Source organism: Cervus canadensis, chromosome 3 (genome assembly GCF_019320065.1).
Source record: "Cervus canadensis isolate Bull #8, Minnesota chromosome 3, ASM1932006v1, whole genome shotgun sequence".
NCBI lineage: Eukaryota > Metazoa > Chordata > Mammalia > Artiodactyla > Cervidae > Cervus > Cervus canadensis.
Window position 1 is genome coordinate 14759657 of NC_057388.1, and position 12274 is coordinate 14771930.

Here is a 12274-nt window from a genome sequence, read left to right on the forward strand (position 1 = left end):
AAAACAACCTAAGTGTCCATCGATGAATGAATGGATAATAAATGTGATATATATACACAAAGGAGTATTATTCAGTCATAAAAAGAATGAAATTCTGCCATTTGTGACCATACAGATGAATCTTGAAGGCGTTATAAGTGAAGTAAGTCAGATGGAGAAAGACAAACACTATATGATCTCACTTATATGTGGAATCTAGAAAAAAATCCAAACTCGTATAAATAGAGAACAGGGGCAGGGGCTGGAGAGTGGCAGCAAAGAGTGAAGATGGTCAAAGGTACAAACTTTCAGGTGTAAGATGAATACATTCTGGGGATATAATGTGAGGTATAGTGGTTATTTTTAACAATACTAAATTGAATATTTAAAAGTTGCTAAGAGAATAGATTTTTAAAGTTCTCATCATAAAAAAGTCTGTAACTATGTGAGGTGATGGACGCGTTAACTAACCTTATGATGTTATTTTCCACTAAGTATCTGTAGCAAATCATTACACACCTTAAACTTACAAAATCTTTTATGTCAATTACATCTCAATAAAGCTAGGGGAAAAAGAAACAAAGTAAGATGATTATTATTTTCATGAAATGTTCCTTTCTGCTTAATTAAATATATGTATTTTTCAGTTCCCTCACTCAGGCCTCTTGAGAATAACTACTCCCAACAGAGAGATAGAACTAATTACATATCAGCAGATGTCATTCTCTAACTGATCCTCAACTGTCCTCTGTCAATTTCAGTTGGTTATTTTTTTCTGCATATTTCAACTGCCTTTTCTCCATTACCAATTTCATTCTCCATTTTCAACATCAGATGAGCCTACAAGAGCCATGAGGACTAATATTTTTTACTTCGCCTTTATAACGATCATAATACAAGATACGCTTTCCTTTTGAATGCTGGCCCCAGTGTGAGTATCTGCATAATATTACAGAAGCCACATGGAACATTTTTCTACCCTGTGGTTATGCCTCTACAACAGTGATACACATACACTTGTTATTGTCAATTTTGTTTTCTGATGAAAGGTGCAATTTAGTTTTTGGAAGAAGCACTGATTAAAATTTGCAACTCTTTTAAAAACACTGAGCAAATATTGTCTAACAGGTACCAAGCGCTACTATGGAGATTCAGCAATAATAAAACTGATAAAAAGCCTTGCCTTCATGGCACTTGTATTCTACACGGACAGAATAAAAAATAATTACAATATACAATGTGTGGATGGTGATAGGTGCTCTGGGAAAGAAAAGCATGATGGAGAGTACGGACCATCTCGGGGGTGCTTGCAATTTCAAAGGAGTTTTCAGAAAAGCTTTCACTGTGAAGGGGATGACATCTGAGTAGAGACCTGGGGGAACTGAGGGAGCAAATCATGTGGGTAACTGGGGCAAGAACTCCTCAGGCAGACAGAACACCTAGTGCAAAGGCGCACGCAGGCTGTCACAAGCAGTAAGGAGTTTTACTGTAAGCATCTGCCAGGGACAAAAATTCAGGCAAGGCTCTTTTTGTTGTTACTATAAAGAATCCACCTACAAGAGAGTTTAATCAGCTTAAGCTGAACATCAGTGCAGATCTGTTTAGTGTTTTCTCTCAGCCATGACCTCATTTCTAATGCTGACAGCCTGGACTGCCTCTTACATTTGGTTGGGCCTTGGATGCACAGCCTGGCAAATGTGGATGAAACCAGAAGAGGAGGGGTTTTGGTAGCTCGGTAGGCCCGATGGTTATCTCATTCTCTTTTCACATGGGGCTGCATATTAATCAGACATAGCCAATGATTCCAAGTTTTAATGTAACCTAATGGGTAATATAGCCCACTACCATATATGAATCAAGAAGTAAATGTTAACAGAGTTCTACCTCAGATAAGCTAATGGTGAGATCTTGTTCCACAAATAACTAAGACACAGGTTACCGAGGACAAAGGTGTTTCCCCTGCCACCTGATTATGCTTTCAGTGGCGCCTCCTTCCAGGCAGGACAACACAGAAAAGAGGTGGTTATCAATATTAACATATACAGAATTTACAGGGATTGTTACACTTACATTCAACAAACAGAGATAATCCATACTGGGTGCATGCATTCCATACCTAGCACAGTCCGATAACAACCATACTCTTCTAGCTGAGAAATTCACACTTCCTTCTAAGGGCTGTCCAATTTACTGGGGAGTATGTTTTCCTAAAACTTAAATTTATACCCATGGAGCCCACTCCCATCCTCACTAAGAAGAAAATACTATTAAGACCTCAATAAGTGGACATTTGAAAGCAGATACTGGTTTAGCTTATTTTAGCCCACCTTTCATTTGTTTAGAGACTCAATTCCTTACACATAAAGATCCATATTTATTTCATGAGAAGAAAGGTTTAAGAGATGACCAAGGTATCTTTAGTAGAGAGGTGACTGAACATCAAAATAGGTCATGATGACTTGATGACTTATCAGCAACTAAAAATAGTATTTTAAGATCATACTAGTTCTCTTTGTGTGTCATTTAGATTTGTTTTGGATATTTAAGTTGGTATGATAGTTTTGAACAAATACAGATAGCCTTTAAAAGGTATGTTGTTTTAGATCCAAATCAAGTATTGATTGGAAAAGACCCTGAGGCTGGGAAAGGTTGAGGGCATAAGGAGAAGTGGATGACCAAGGATGAGATGGTTGGATGGCATCACCGACTCTATGGACATGAGTTTGAGTAAGCTCTGAGAGTTGGTGATGGACAGGGAAGCCTGGCATGCTGCAGTCCATGGGGTCGCAAAGAATTGGACACGACTGAGCGACTGAACTGAAGTATTGATCATTATGACTGTGGCTTGGTATAAATTTATAATTATTGTAATCTAAAGCATTGAGCTTGTTTCCAGAGATAACATTTCTATAATGAAACCATGCTATAATCAAATCAACAACTTGGATATTTACCAGCAATTTTTTAAAAACTTTATTTATTTTAATCTGTCAATTTTTGTTCTTGACATTCCAAAAAAGTCATCAGAAAGAAGCCATTTATCATTCTTTTTCCTCATGAAGGAATGCAATTTCCTAATGAATGAGGAAATCTTTTATTTTAGATGGAAAAAAAAACACTACAGTAGGTCAATTATACTAAATTTGAAAGAGTAAAATTTTTACTGTATTCATAATTAATATATTATTCTGGAAAGCAAACGTATGTCAACACAGCGGGGATAATAATAGTATCTACGTTGTGGATTATAGAAGGATTGAAGGAGTTAGCACATAAACAGTCTTAGAACAATGGCCGAAAGATGAAATGTTCAATAAATGTTCACTAATATTCCAGTATGTGATAAAGTGAGGAACTATCACTAGTCTTAGTGGGTGCAATTCTTGCATTTTTACAGAAAAAGTGGGTTTCATCCACTTTTTACAGAACTGGCTTTGCTTTCTTTTCTGAGGACACAAGGAAGCTGAGAAGGATGGCCCCTCTAAGTGAAACTGATCCCTGCATTTAGTGCCTAAAATCAGAGGAAGCTTGTCAGTGTGGGCAGACACCAAGAGTAGACCAATCTGACCCGCCAGTCATGCTTTTCTTATCTCATGGAAACTAAGGGAGGTTATCTGATGTAGACCCATCAATCAATTGTTCCTGCTTAAGGTTTAAGCAGGAACAATTTAGGGGCAAACTTAGGTTCCTGGTAGTCATCTAAAATCTTTGTATCCCTTCAGTTTCACTGCAGAATAAAAACGAAATTTACCACAGTGTATTGTTACATCAAGTCTGGTACTTATTTCTCCCAAGAGGGCATCTGCTTCTGGGAAAGACAACAGGGTGCCCTCCATTAATGTACTTAATTCCTTGTTAACTCTTGCAATTCCGAGTTATTATCTTAGAACAAAAGATTTGACTAACTCTTTTCACTCCATAGGTTAACTGTAAAAGTATCCACTCAGTGTTCAATCCAACTTCCACACGTTGCTTCCGATGGCCCAAAGTTCTTTTAATTAGTCTGCTCGCCACAAAACCTCGGATTACCAAAGTTAGAGAGAAAGGGATGGATTCTTCTAAAACATCCCACTATCAGAACAGGTGTACTTGCAAAGTCAAGTTTGTCTGATGTATCCTCTGTCTCATATTGTACAATCGGCCCGGGATGGTGGAGCCCTCGTAACCTGCTTCCTCGGGTGTACGCGTGTCTGTGGGTGTTGGGGCAGGACACGTACGGACCCACTCTCCCAAGGCAGCCCAATCAAAGTCCCCCTCTCACCTCAAAGGCTGTCAACTCTCACGCCCCTCCTTGCGCACACGGCCCCCTCCTCCCTCTTCCACCCCTTCATGTCCCGCCTCCAGAGTAGGACACCCACTTTCATTGGCAGGGGCTCCTTTCACTCCTACACTGAAACCAATCACTAGAGCACTGGTGGAGAAGGACGGAGCCAATGGGAATGCTCGTTGCGGCAGCTGCCGGTCCCGAGCGCCGGGAGGCGGTGCCGGGGGCGGGGTACGGGCTAGGGGGTTAGTTGCCATTTGGAGTGAGGAGCGGGCAGAAGCAGCGGCGGCGGCGTTTGCGGTGGCGCGGCTCCGCGGAGAGTCGGGCGCCTCGAGGCCCCTTTCCCCCTACCAGGGTCCCTAGAAGCAGGGGTCCAGGCCCTCTTTGCAGCTATCGGTCTCTCCCGCGCGTGCTGCCCCGCGAGTCTGCGTGATCCGGCCGGTTGCCCCTCTCCCCTGTCAGCGCGATGCCCGGGGCGGCGGCGGCGGCGGCGGCTTCGGGCTCCTTGCGGCCCCGGCCGTGACCGCCACAGCGAGCCCGGCCGGGCGGTTGGGGCCGTTGGACGTTTGTTTTCGCAGCTTTCCCCTCCCCCCTCGCCGAGGCGGCGGGGGTGCGCGTTGGGAAGGGGGAGCCGGGAGACTCCTCCCCCTCCCCGATCCCCCCGCCCCTCCCCCTTACACACTCGCACGCACTATCGCGCCGGCTCCCACACGCTCGCGCGCCTCCCGCTCCGCGCCTCGGTGTCGGCCGGCGTCGTCCCGGGCCCGCGGAGCCACCATGTCCACTGCCGCCTCCTCTTCCAGTTCCTCTCAGACCCCTCATCCCCCGCCGCAGAGGATGCGGCGCAGCGCCGCGGGTTCCCCGCCCGCCGCCCCAGCCACCGGCAGCGGGAACGGTGCAGGCGGCGGCGGCGGCGGTGGCGGTGTGGGCTGCGCCCCAGCTGCGGGAGCCGGCCGGCTGCTGCAGCCCATCCGCGCCACGGTGCCCTACCAACTCCTGCGGGGCAGCCAGCACAGTCCCACGCGCCCGCCCGCCGCCGCCGCCGCCGCCTCGCTGGGCAGCCTCCCGGGGCCCGGCGCGGCCCGCGGCCCCAGCCCGCCCAGCCCGACGCCGCCGCCGGCCGCGGCCCCAACCGAGCAGGCGCCGCGGGCCAAGGGCCGCTCGAGACGGTCCCCTGAGAGCCACCGGAGGAGCAACTCACCTGAGCGACGGAGCCCCGGCTCGCCCGTCTGCAGAGGTAGCGAGCCCAACCCTTCCGTCCTCCCGGGCTGCGTCTCCCTTCCCCGACGGTGCCCTCCGTGGAAACTTCAGCCTCTCCGGGCTTCTCTTTGCTAGTGCATTATCGAAGGTGTGAAAGTGGCTTTGGGAACCTCACCCCCCTGCGGTCGCTGCGGGGCTCGGAGGAGCGGACTGCAGAGCAACTTTTATTTGACCCTTCTGCCGCCCCTTCAGCTTTTATCTACCATCACACGCCTGCCTCGAAAGGTTTTTCAGTTTAAGAGCTGATTAGCTCACTCCTGTGTTTGCTGTTTGTAAGTGGGGGAAGGAGGAGCTGGGCGAAACACTTAAAAAAAACACGCACACCAACTCGGGCAGCAGATAAGGTGGTGGTTGTAATCTCTACAGCCTCTTTGTGCTTTCCTACAAAGTTCCCATAATATGTCTGTGCCTACCGGGGTAATTTTTTTCTTTTTTGGAGGGGTGGAGGCACTAGTTATGATGTAAGTATATCCTGTTGGGTGTGTAGAGGGGACAGTTTTGGATGTGCAATTGAAGTGTATAGTGTTTGGGTTTTTTTTTTTTTTGGTCTTCTTTTCTCTACTTTATATAGTCATATGCATCCGGGCAGTACTCAGTACTGCACTGAGAACAGTTTATGCCCAACTCAAGACTTGCATGGTAAATTTCTAAGGACCTATTTGTGGAGTGTGCTTACTTTTTCCCTTCCATTTGTAAGTACACTTAACAGTTCAGTTGAGCTGTTAAAGGATCTCGAGTTTCTTTTCTGTTAGTTGTCAAAGGCAGTGGAGACCTGGTGGATGCTGTCGGCTTCCCTTAATGTTTTGTGTTTTGGTGTGGTTTGGTTTATCTCTAGGGACATCACAGTGCATGATCTAGTTGAGTCCTGGGGGAGAAGAGGGAGATAAGCCAAAACAGGGATGTAAAGCTCATAAGGGAGAGGGGAGTAAGTAGCTCATGTGATTAGATACCGGGTTAGGGCTACAGATGCTGCTGCTGCTGCTTCTGCATTGTGGAGAGAACCTATCACACCGGTAACAGTGGAAAAAATCTCTCCTTGGGAGGAAAACATTGTGGAGCTCTGTATGGTGTTTTATATGGTATGTGGAATTTTTTTAATGGCGTTTTCTCGATGAGGGTCTTAGACCTGGAGAAAGTGATTGTGTTAAGATAGACTGCAGTTTGGGTGTTTTTGTTTTAATATTTCGGACCTTTAATTTGCATGTTGCTAAGGCCCTTGTTTTCAGACCACTTGATGGTGAAGCCAGGGTAGGATGTAGTGCAGTGGTATGTGTACGGGAGCACCAAGAAACACATCCTGTAATCTGTATGCACCAGAAGGAATTTGCTCCCCTACTCCTCCCCCAGGTCAAGCCAGCTGCAGAAACTGACATCCTCCAGCAAATCCTGAATGAATGAATGAAAACAACGTGATCGCCCTCATAATGACCACAACTGAACACACATCTTTGGCTGTATTTCATAGAAAAGGCCACCATTTTCTAACAGATTAATGCCATATGCGACTCCCTTGCTCATTTTCTAGAACGGTATGAAATGAAAGGTAACAGAATGAAAAGAAGGCGGCAGTTACATACATTTTTGAGTGATTTCGTTTCAACAGTACAGCCATTGGGTTTGGGGTCTTTCTTTTAAGGACTAATATGAGAGTCATAGAATAAGCCCTGCAGAAAGATTCTGTCCAGAGGGTTTTGTGGACATAGTAAGAGTAGTTTCAGCAATTGCTGCAATAATATGATGGCCATCTAGTACCTCCTCCCCTTTTGCTGATAACCACTAACATCTTACAATATACAACTTGCTTTTTCTGCATCTTTCAAAAGTCTTAATTGCTTAGGAATTACAAGGTCCATCATCAAGTAGTTTTAATAAAATGTGTGGCCAGACTTAACCTGTCCTCTTTGTTGTAGTACGGCACATCTGAGTTTAATGCAATTTTAACACAATCATGATGAAAACACTTCTTTAAGTCTGGCTGTGCAGGAGACAGATTTGCATCATCAGAGAGCTTGTACAGGGACCAGAAGAGGCCTTTCTGTTGTTTTTAACATCAAGTGTTTGTCATTTTCTTACATTGAAGTGATTTGGAATGTAGGCTCTTCTGCCCCCAGTTCCCTGATGGTATTACCTTTATGTTACTTCTCCACATCCCGCCTTGCTCCTCTCTACTCAAGTTAAAACTATAGAGCTCATCTTTGCTGTTTACTTTGCTATTTAAAATTCATACTATGAACAGTGGAACAATTTTTTCAAACGATTATCTACTCAGTTTCTTTTGAATTCTGCACGGTTCTGACTTCAGTGGATTTCAGCCTCCACAGGTCAAGGCTCCTCCCGCTGCTGCTGCCGCCCGCTGCAGACACTGACATCACTATACTGCATGAATGGAAAACAACAGCATGCTCCCTTTCTTGCTTTCCACCTCCTTCCCTTTCTGCACACTCCTGTGTGTGTGTGTGTGTGTGTGTGTGTGTGTGTGTATTATGTTGCATTTAAAACTACATTTAAAAATGTTAAATTAGGTAGCTAGTGGCTCCGGGATAGGTATTTAGTATAGAGGCATATTGTTTACAAAAAGCTTCAAGTGCTATGAGCATTTGGACTAGAGGTGACATAACAACATTCGGTATTTTTTTTATCTGGACTGGTGGTTATGGAAGAAAATACAGAAGCTGTAAACAGTTTTCTTTGTAGTTGTTTTACCAAGAAGAAGTTATGAAACAACATGATTTGTAAACATGTTAGATCATTATTATCTCCCTCTGAAACACTCTTGATATGCATTTATAGGGTTAAGTCTAGAGTGATAAATAATAATCAGATTATTTCACAAGGCTGAGAAGAAGCTGAATTATGTGAATAGGTACAATTTTAATATGATAGAATTTATAAAGTTTAGCAAGAAGATGTTAATTTTCTTTGTTTTGTAGCAAAGTTTTAGATAATTTAAATGGCTGTGATAATAGAAGATACATAAATCTCCAAACACCTTGCTCTCTACAGAGATCATCGAGTTTTATAAATTGAAACTATCTTGTTTGTGCATATGGATCATATTTTTGTTTGCATTTTTAAAAATTTTATTTTGCATTTTTAAAACTTCAAAGTTTGTTATTTATATTCTTTACTTCTGCCATTAGCAAAATGTCACCCTCCCCCTTGTTTAGTTCTGAAGGGTCTTGAAGTGGTGAATGACAAGCTACTGAATGCATCCTCAGGCTCCCTGTGATGTGTTTGTAATAGATGTAAAATCATAAAGTATTATGCAAATAGTTATTTTTTGTAATGGTAATATGTAAGTCTACCTTTGAGATAAATAGAACAACTCAAATGAGAATATAACAGGATGTTAGTGTTAAAATTAATGATCTTAGAAATCATGTGTAACAGTGAAAAGAAAATAGAATAAATTTGCTTCATTCTGAAAACGTCATAAAGCAAAACCTATGGGCTCGAAAACAGAACAAATACAGTTTTACTGTTCAAGGCAGTAAGTAGCAGTTGCACGTTCTTTTGTGGTTTTCTGTAAGGATTGAGCATTGAGATGAATTATAAATTCTAAAAGATATAAAGACAATTGCGTTAGAGCACTCTGGATGTAGAACACCACTTATTTTTAAGGGTACCAAACCTAATAACAAAAACATGGAAGAGCTTATAATTTTATATATTTCCTGCTATGGAAAACAGCATGTGTTAATTCCTGATTTAACATAATAGATTTATTTAGGCCTAATAGTCTAACAGATTATTAACTCTAGAGTGAAATTTGCTAAGAATTTTTCATGAGTGTCTTGAGAGCTTTATTGTTTTATATGTTAAGAAGTTATTCTATTTAAAAGAGAATACAAAGCCAACCAACATATAATCCCGAATGACTGCCTTCAGAGTGTGTGTGTGTGTGTGTGTGTTTTAATCACTCCGTTTGCTTTCAGTTTTTATCTTTTCATTAAATTTCCTCTCTTGAGCCGTTTTTAGTGCTGTACTCAGTTTGTAGAATTCCAGCATTTTTAATTACATTTTCCCCCCATTTTAAAGATATTCAGACATTTTCTTACTATAAAGTTACTTCTCAGGCTAATATTCCTGAAAATTATGGTCCCCCACTCCTGTGCCCCCCACTTTTAAAATGTTTTCCTAGAGTGCTTAGAGTTACTTGTTTGAAAACTTTCTTATACTAGACTAAAAAATATACTGACAGTTAAAGCTTTGACTTTTTTCCCTAAAGAGAGAGCTTTCAAATACTGATTTTGGGGGAAGATTTTCAGCTTTTGAGAACTACACTAAGTATCAGCAGCATTCATTAATTTTTCCCATTAATTATGGTACATAAAACTTCTACATCAGTGGGTCAATAGCAAAATGGATATAAGTGAATTTATAGAAGTTTTTTATTCTTAAACATTTTCATGCTCAAAGATTACATTCCTCTCAAATAACTATTATTCTAAGCATATTGAATATTGTATACACCTAGTGTTATAAATGCGCCTTGATCAGTTTAACTGTATGTAAAGTTGTGTATACATATATTTAGCTAAAAATTACTTCATTATTTACTTTTACAGAAGGACATTTCACTCACCACAGTGTATGTTTCCTCAAGTATTTAATGCAAATTAGGATTTATACATTGGGGAAATGTTGAAGGGTAATGTTATCCTTGTGATTTTTGTTTGTGCTAATGCAGACTAAATGTGAAGAAGAAAATAAAGGAGTAATTGGGCTCCATGGCAGTGAATAACAATAGAAATAAAGGGCAATGTTCAACAAATGGCTAGTAGGAGAGGATTTTTCTTAAATCTGAAATTGAAAACATTGCTAAAAGCCCATTTTATCAAAGCTTTCATGTAGCTAATAATCTGCCAAGACGTATCTACTGATGACTTTGTTATTCTTAATTTTAGTTTAGTCTTTTCTCCAGAGTTTAAATCCCCAGACATCACCCTGATAGGATTTTCCGTAGCACCTGTCTGGGGTTTGTGCCTGCTGCTGTTGTTTTTTGTCTTTAATATATAATTTTGTTCTCTTATTAAATGTCTAGGAGACCAAATCACTGGTGCTGTTTCTGTCCTGTATTCTTTTTTAACAAAAAGTTGAGCTTATCTCGTAATTGTCTCTAACTGGGTTTGCTTAAAGTAAGTGGAAGACAGAGCACACTATCATCTATGATGTAAAAAACTTGAGAAGCTGATGGAAGAGCCAGAAGCCATCTTGCTTTCCCTTTCTACCCCTCATCTGAATCCCTGGGACTGACTATGACTTCATCACTCATCCGGCTTATTCTAGAAGAACAAGATTGGTGCTTATTCTGGAAAAAAAAAAAAAACCACACACACACATACATACATATATATATGTATATATAATGGATTTATAGTAATTCTGAAGAAAATAGGATTATTCTTAATTATGAACAAATTGTGGAAAAAACATTCTTCTAGTATTTCATTTTTGTAGGAGCAAGCATGGCAGATACCTTTAAGCGGTGGTGTTTACCGCAGGTAAATGTCACTGTGGCAGCTGGCAGGACGAGGCCGGTTCACGGATGCCTCAGTCTTGCAGGCGTAGTTGCTCAGTCGTGTCTGTCTCTTCGTGACCCCATGGATTGTGGCCCTCCAGGCTCCTCTGTCCATGGGATTCCCCAGGCAAGAATACTGGAGTGGGTTGCCATTTCCTCCTCCGGGGATCTTCCCAACCCAGGGATTGAACCCACATCTCTGGCGTCTCCTGCATTGCAGGCAGATTCTTTGCCACTGAGCTACCCGGTAAGCCCCAGATACCTCAGTAACCTCTCCAATATTATGTTGTATCTCTAAAGATGTAGGTAGAAAGGAAGAAAACATGTGAGTGCTTAAGGCAATATATACTTTCATTCATCAAGAAAGTGAATTTGAAATCTGTCTTTTGATTTTAGATACGGTGTTCACTCTACAGGATTATCCTGTTGCTCCTAATTGAAAGGAGACTCTGATACTGGTCATCAGCTGTGATTTCTGAGCTGTAAAAATTACTAATGAATAGGTTTTCTGTTGCTTCCGCAGCACTGTTAACACTGCTGGAGTATGTTTTGACATTTTCGGAATGTCTAAAAATGTAAGACCTAGGTTAGTGAATGTAACTGAAATAGAATATGGTTGGATGGCCGTATCTCTCTGTTGTCACATAAAAGCCTGAGAATGTGTGTGTGAGCACGATTGTATGTGTGAGAGAAGGAGGGTGTAAGTGACGGTGTGTGTAGTGAGACGTATTTTCCCCCATGATTATTAAAAGTTAGTTATATGTGGTGATAAGCTGGTAAATGTTGCAGGAATCACCAAGCAGAGATTCTGGTCTCAGGTGATAGTCCCAGCAACTGGTGCTGGATTAATTTAGCCCCTTACCCCTAAGAAGCTAATAATTATCCCTGCAATTTGTGGGTTTGAACTCTGCATGTTTGTAACTTAATGAAATGCCACTATGGTGCACTTTAATGATGGCTCACCAAAAATAAGGATGAGTTAAATTTGTGAGACTCATTATTGTGTGGGAAGACTGGTGTCCAAAATTGTCTTCCAAGATATTAGAATTAAGAAACTCACTAAACTTCTGGATGTGTTTCATAACAAGAATGCAAAAACTGCTACAGCTTGCTGCCTGGTGTCACTGAAGATCAAGTATCTATCTCCTGCTGACAGTAATAGCCCCTTATTTAGCCAGTATGGCCACAGGGAGAACTTCTGCTAATAGTTCACATAGCTAACTTTTAGATTACTGAAATATTAACTATTT

The 12274-nt window shown here is 41.9% G+C and overlaps 1 protein-coding gene across 2 annotated transcripts in view; it reads left to right on the forward strand.

The window, feature by feature from the left end:
• The first annotated feature begins 4882 nt into the window (after positions 1 to 4882).
• The window catches only part of GLCCI1 (glucocorticoid induced 1), a 114254-nt gene continuing 106862 nt past the window's right edge, over positions 4883 to 12274 (forward strand). For both annotated transcript variants that reach the window (XM_043462683.1, XM_043462684.1), the window contains exon 1: positions 4883 to 5480. In XM_043462683.1, the coding sequence (XP_043318618.1) occupies positions 5021 to 5480 (460 nt within the window). In that variant the 5' untranslated portion in view covers positions 4883 to 5020. The remainder of the gene's footprint in view (positions 5481 to 12274) is intronic.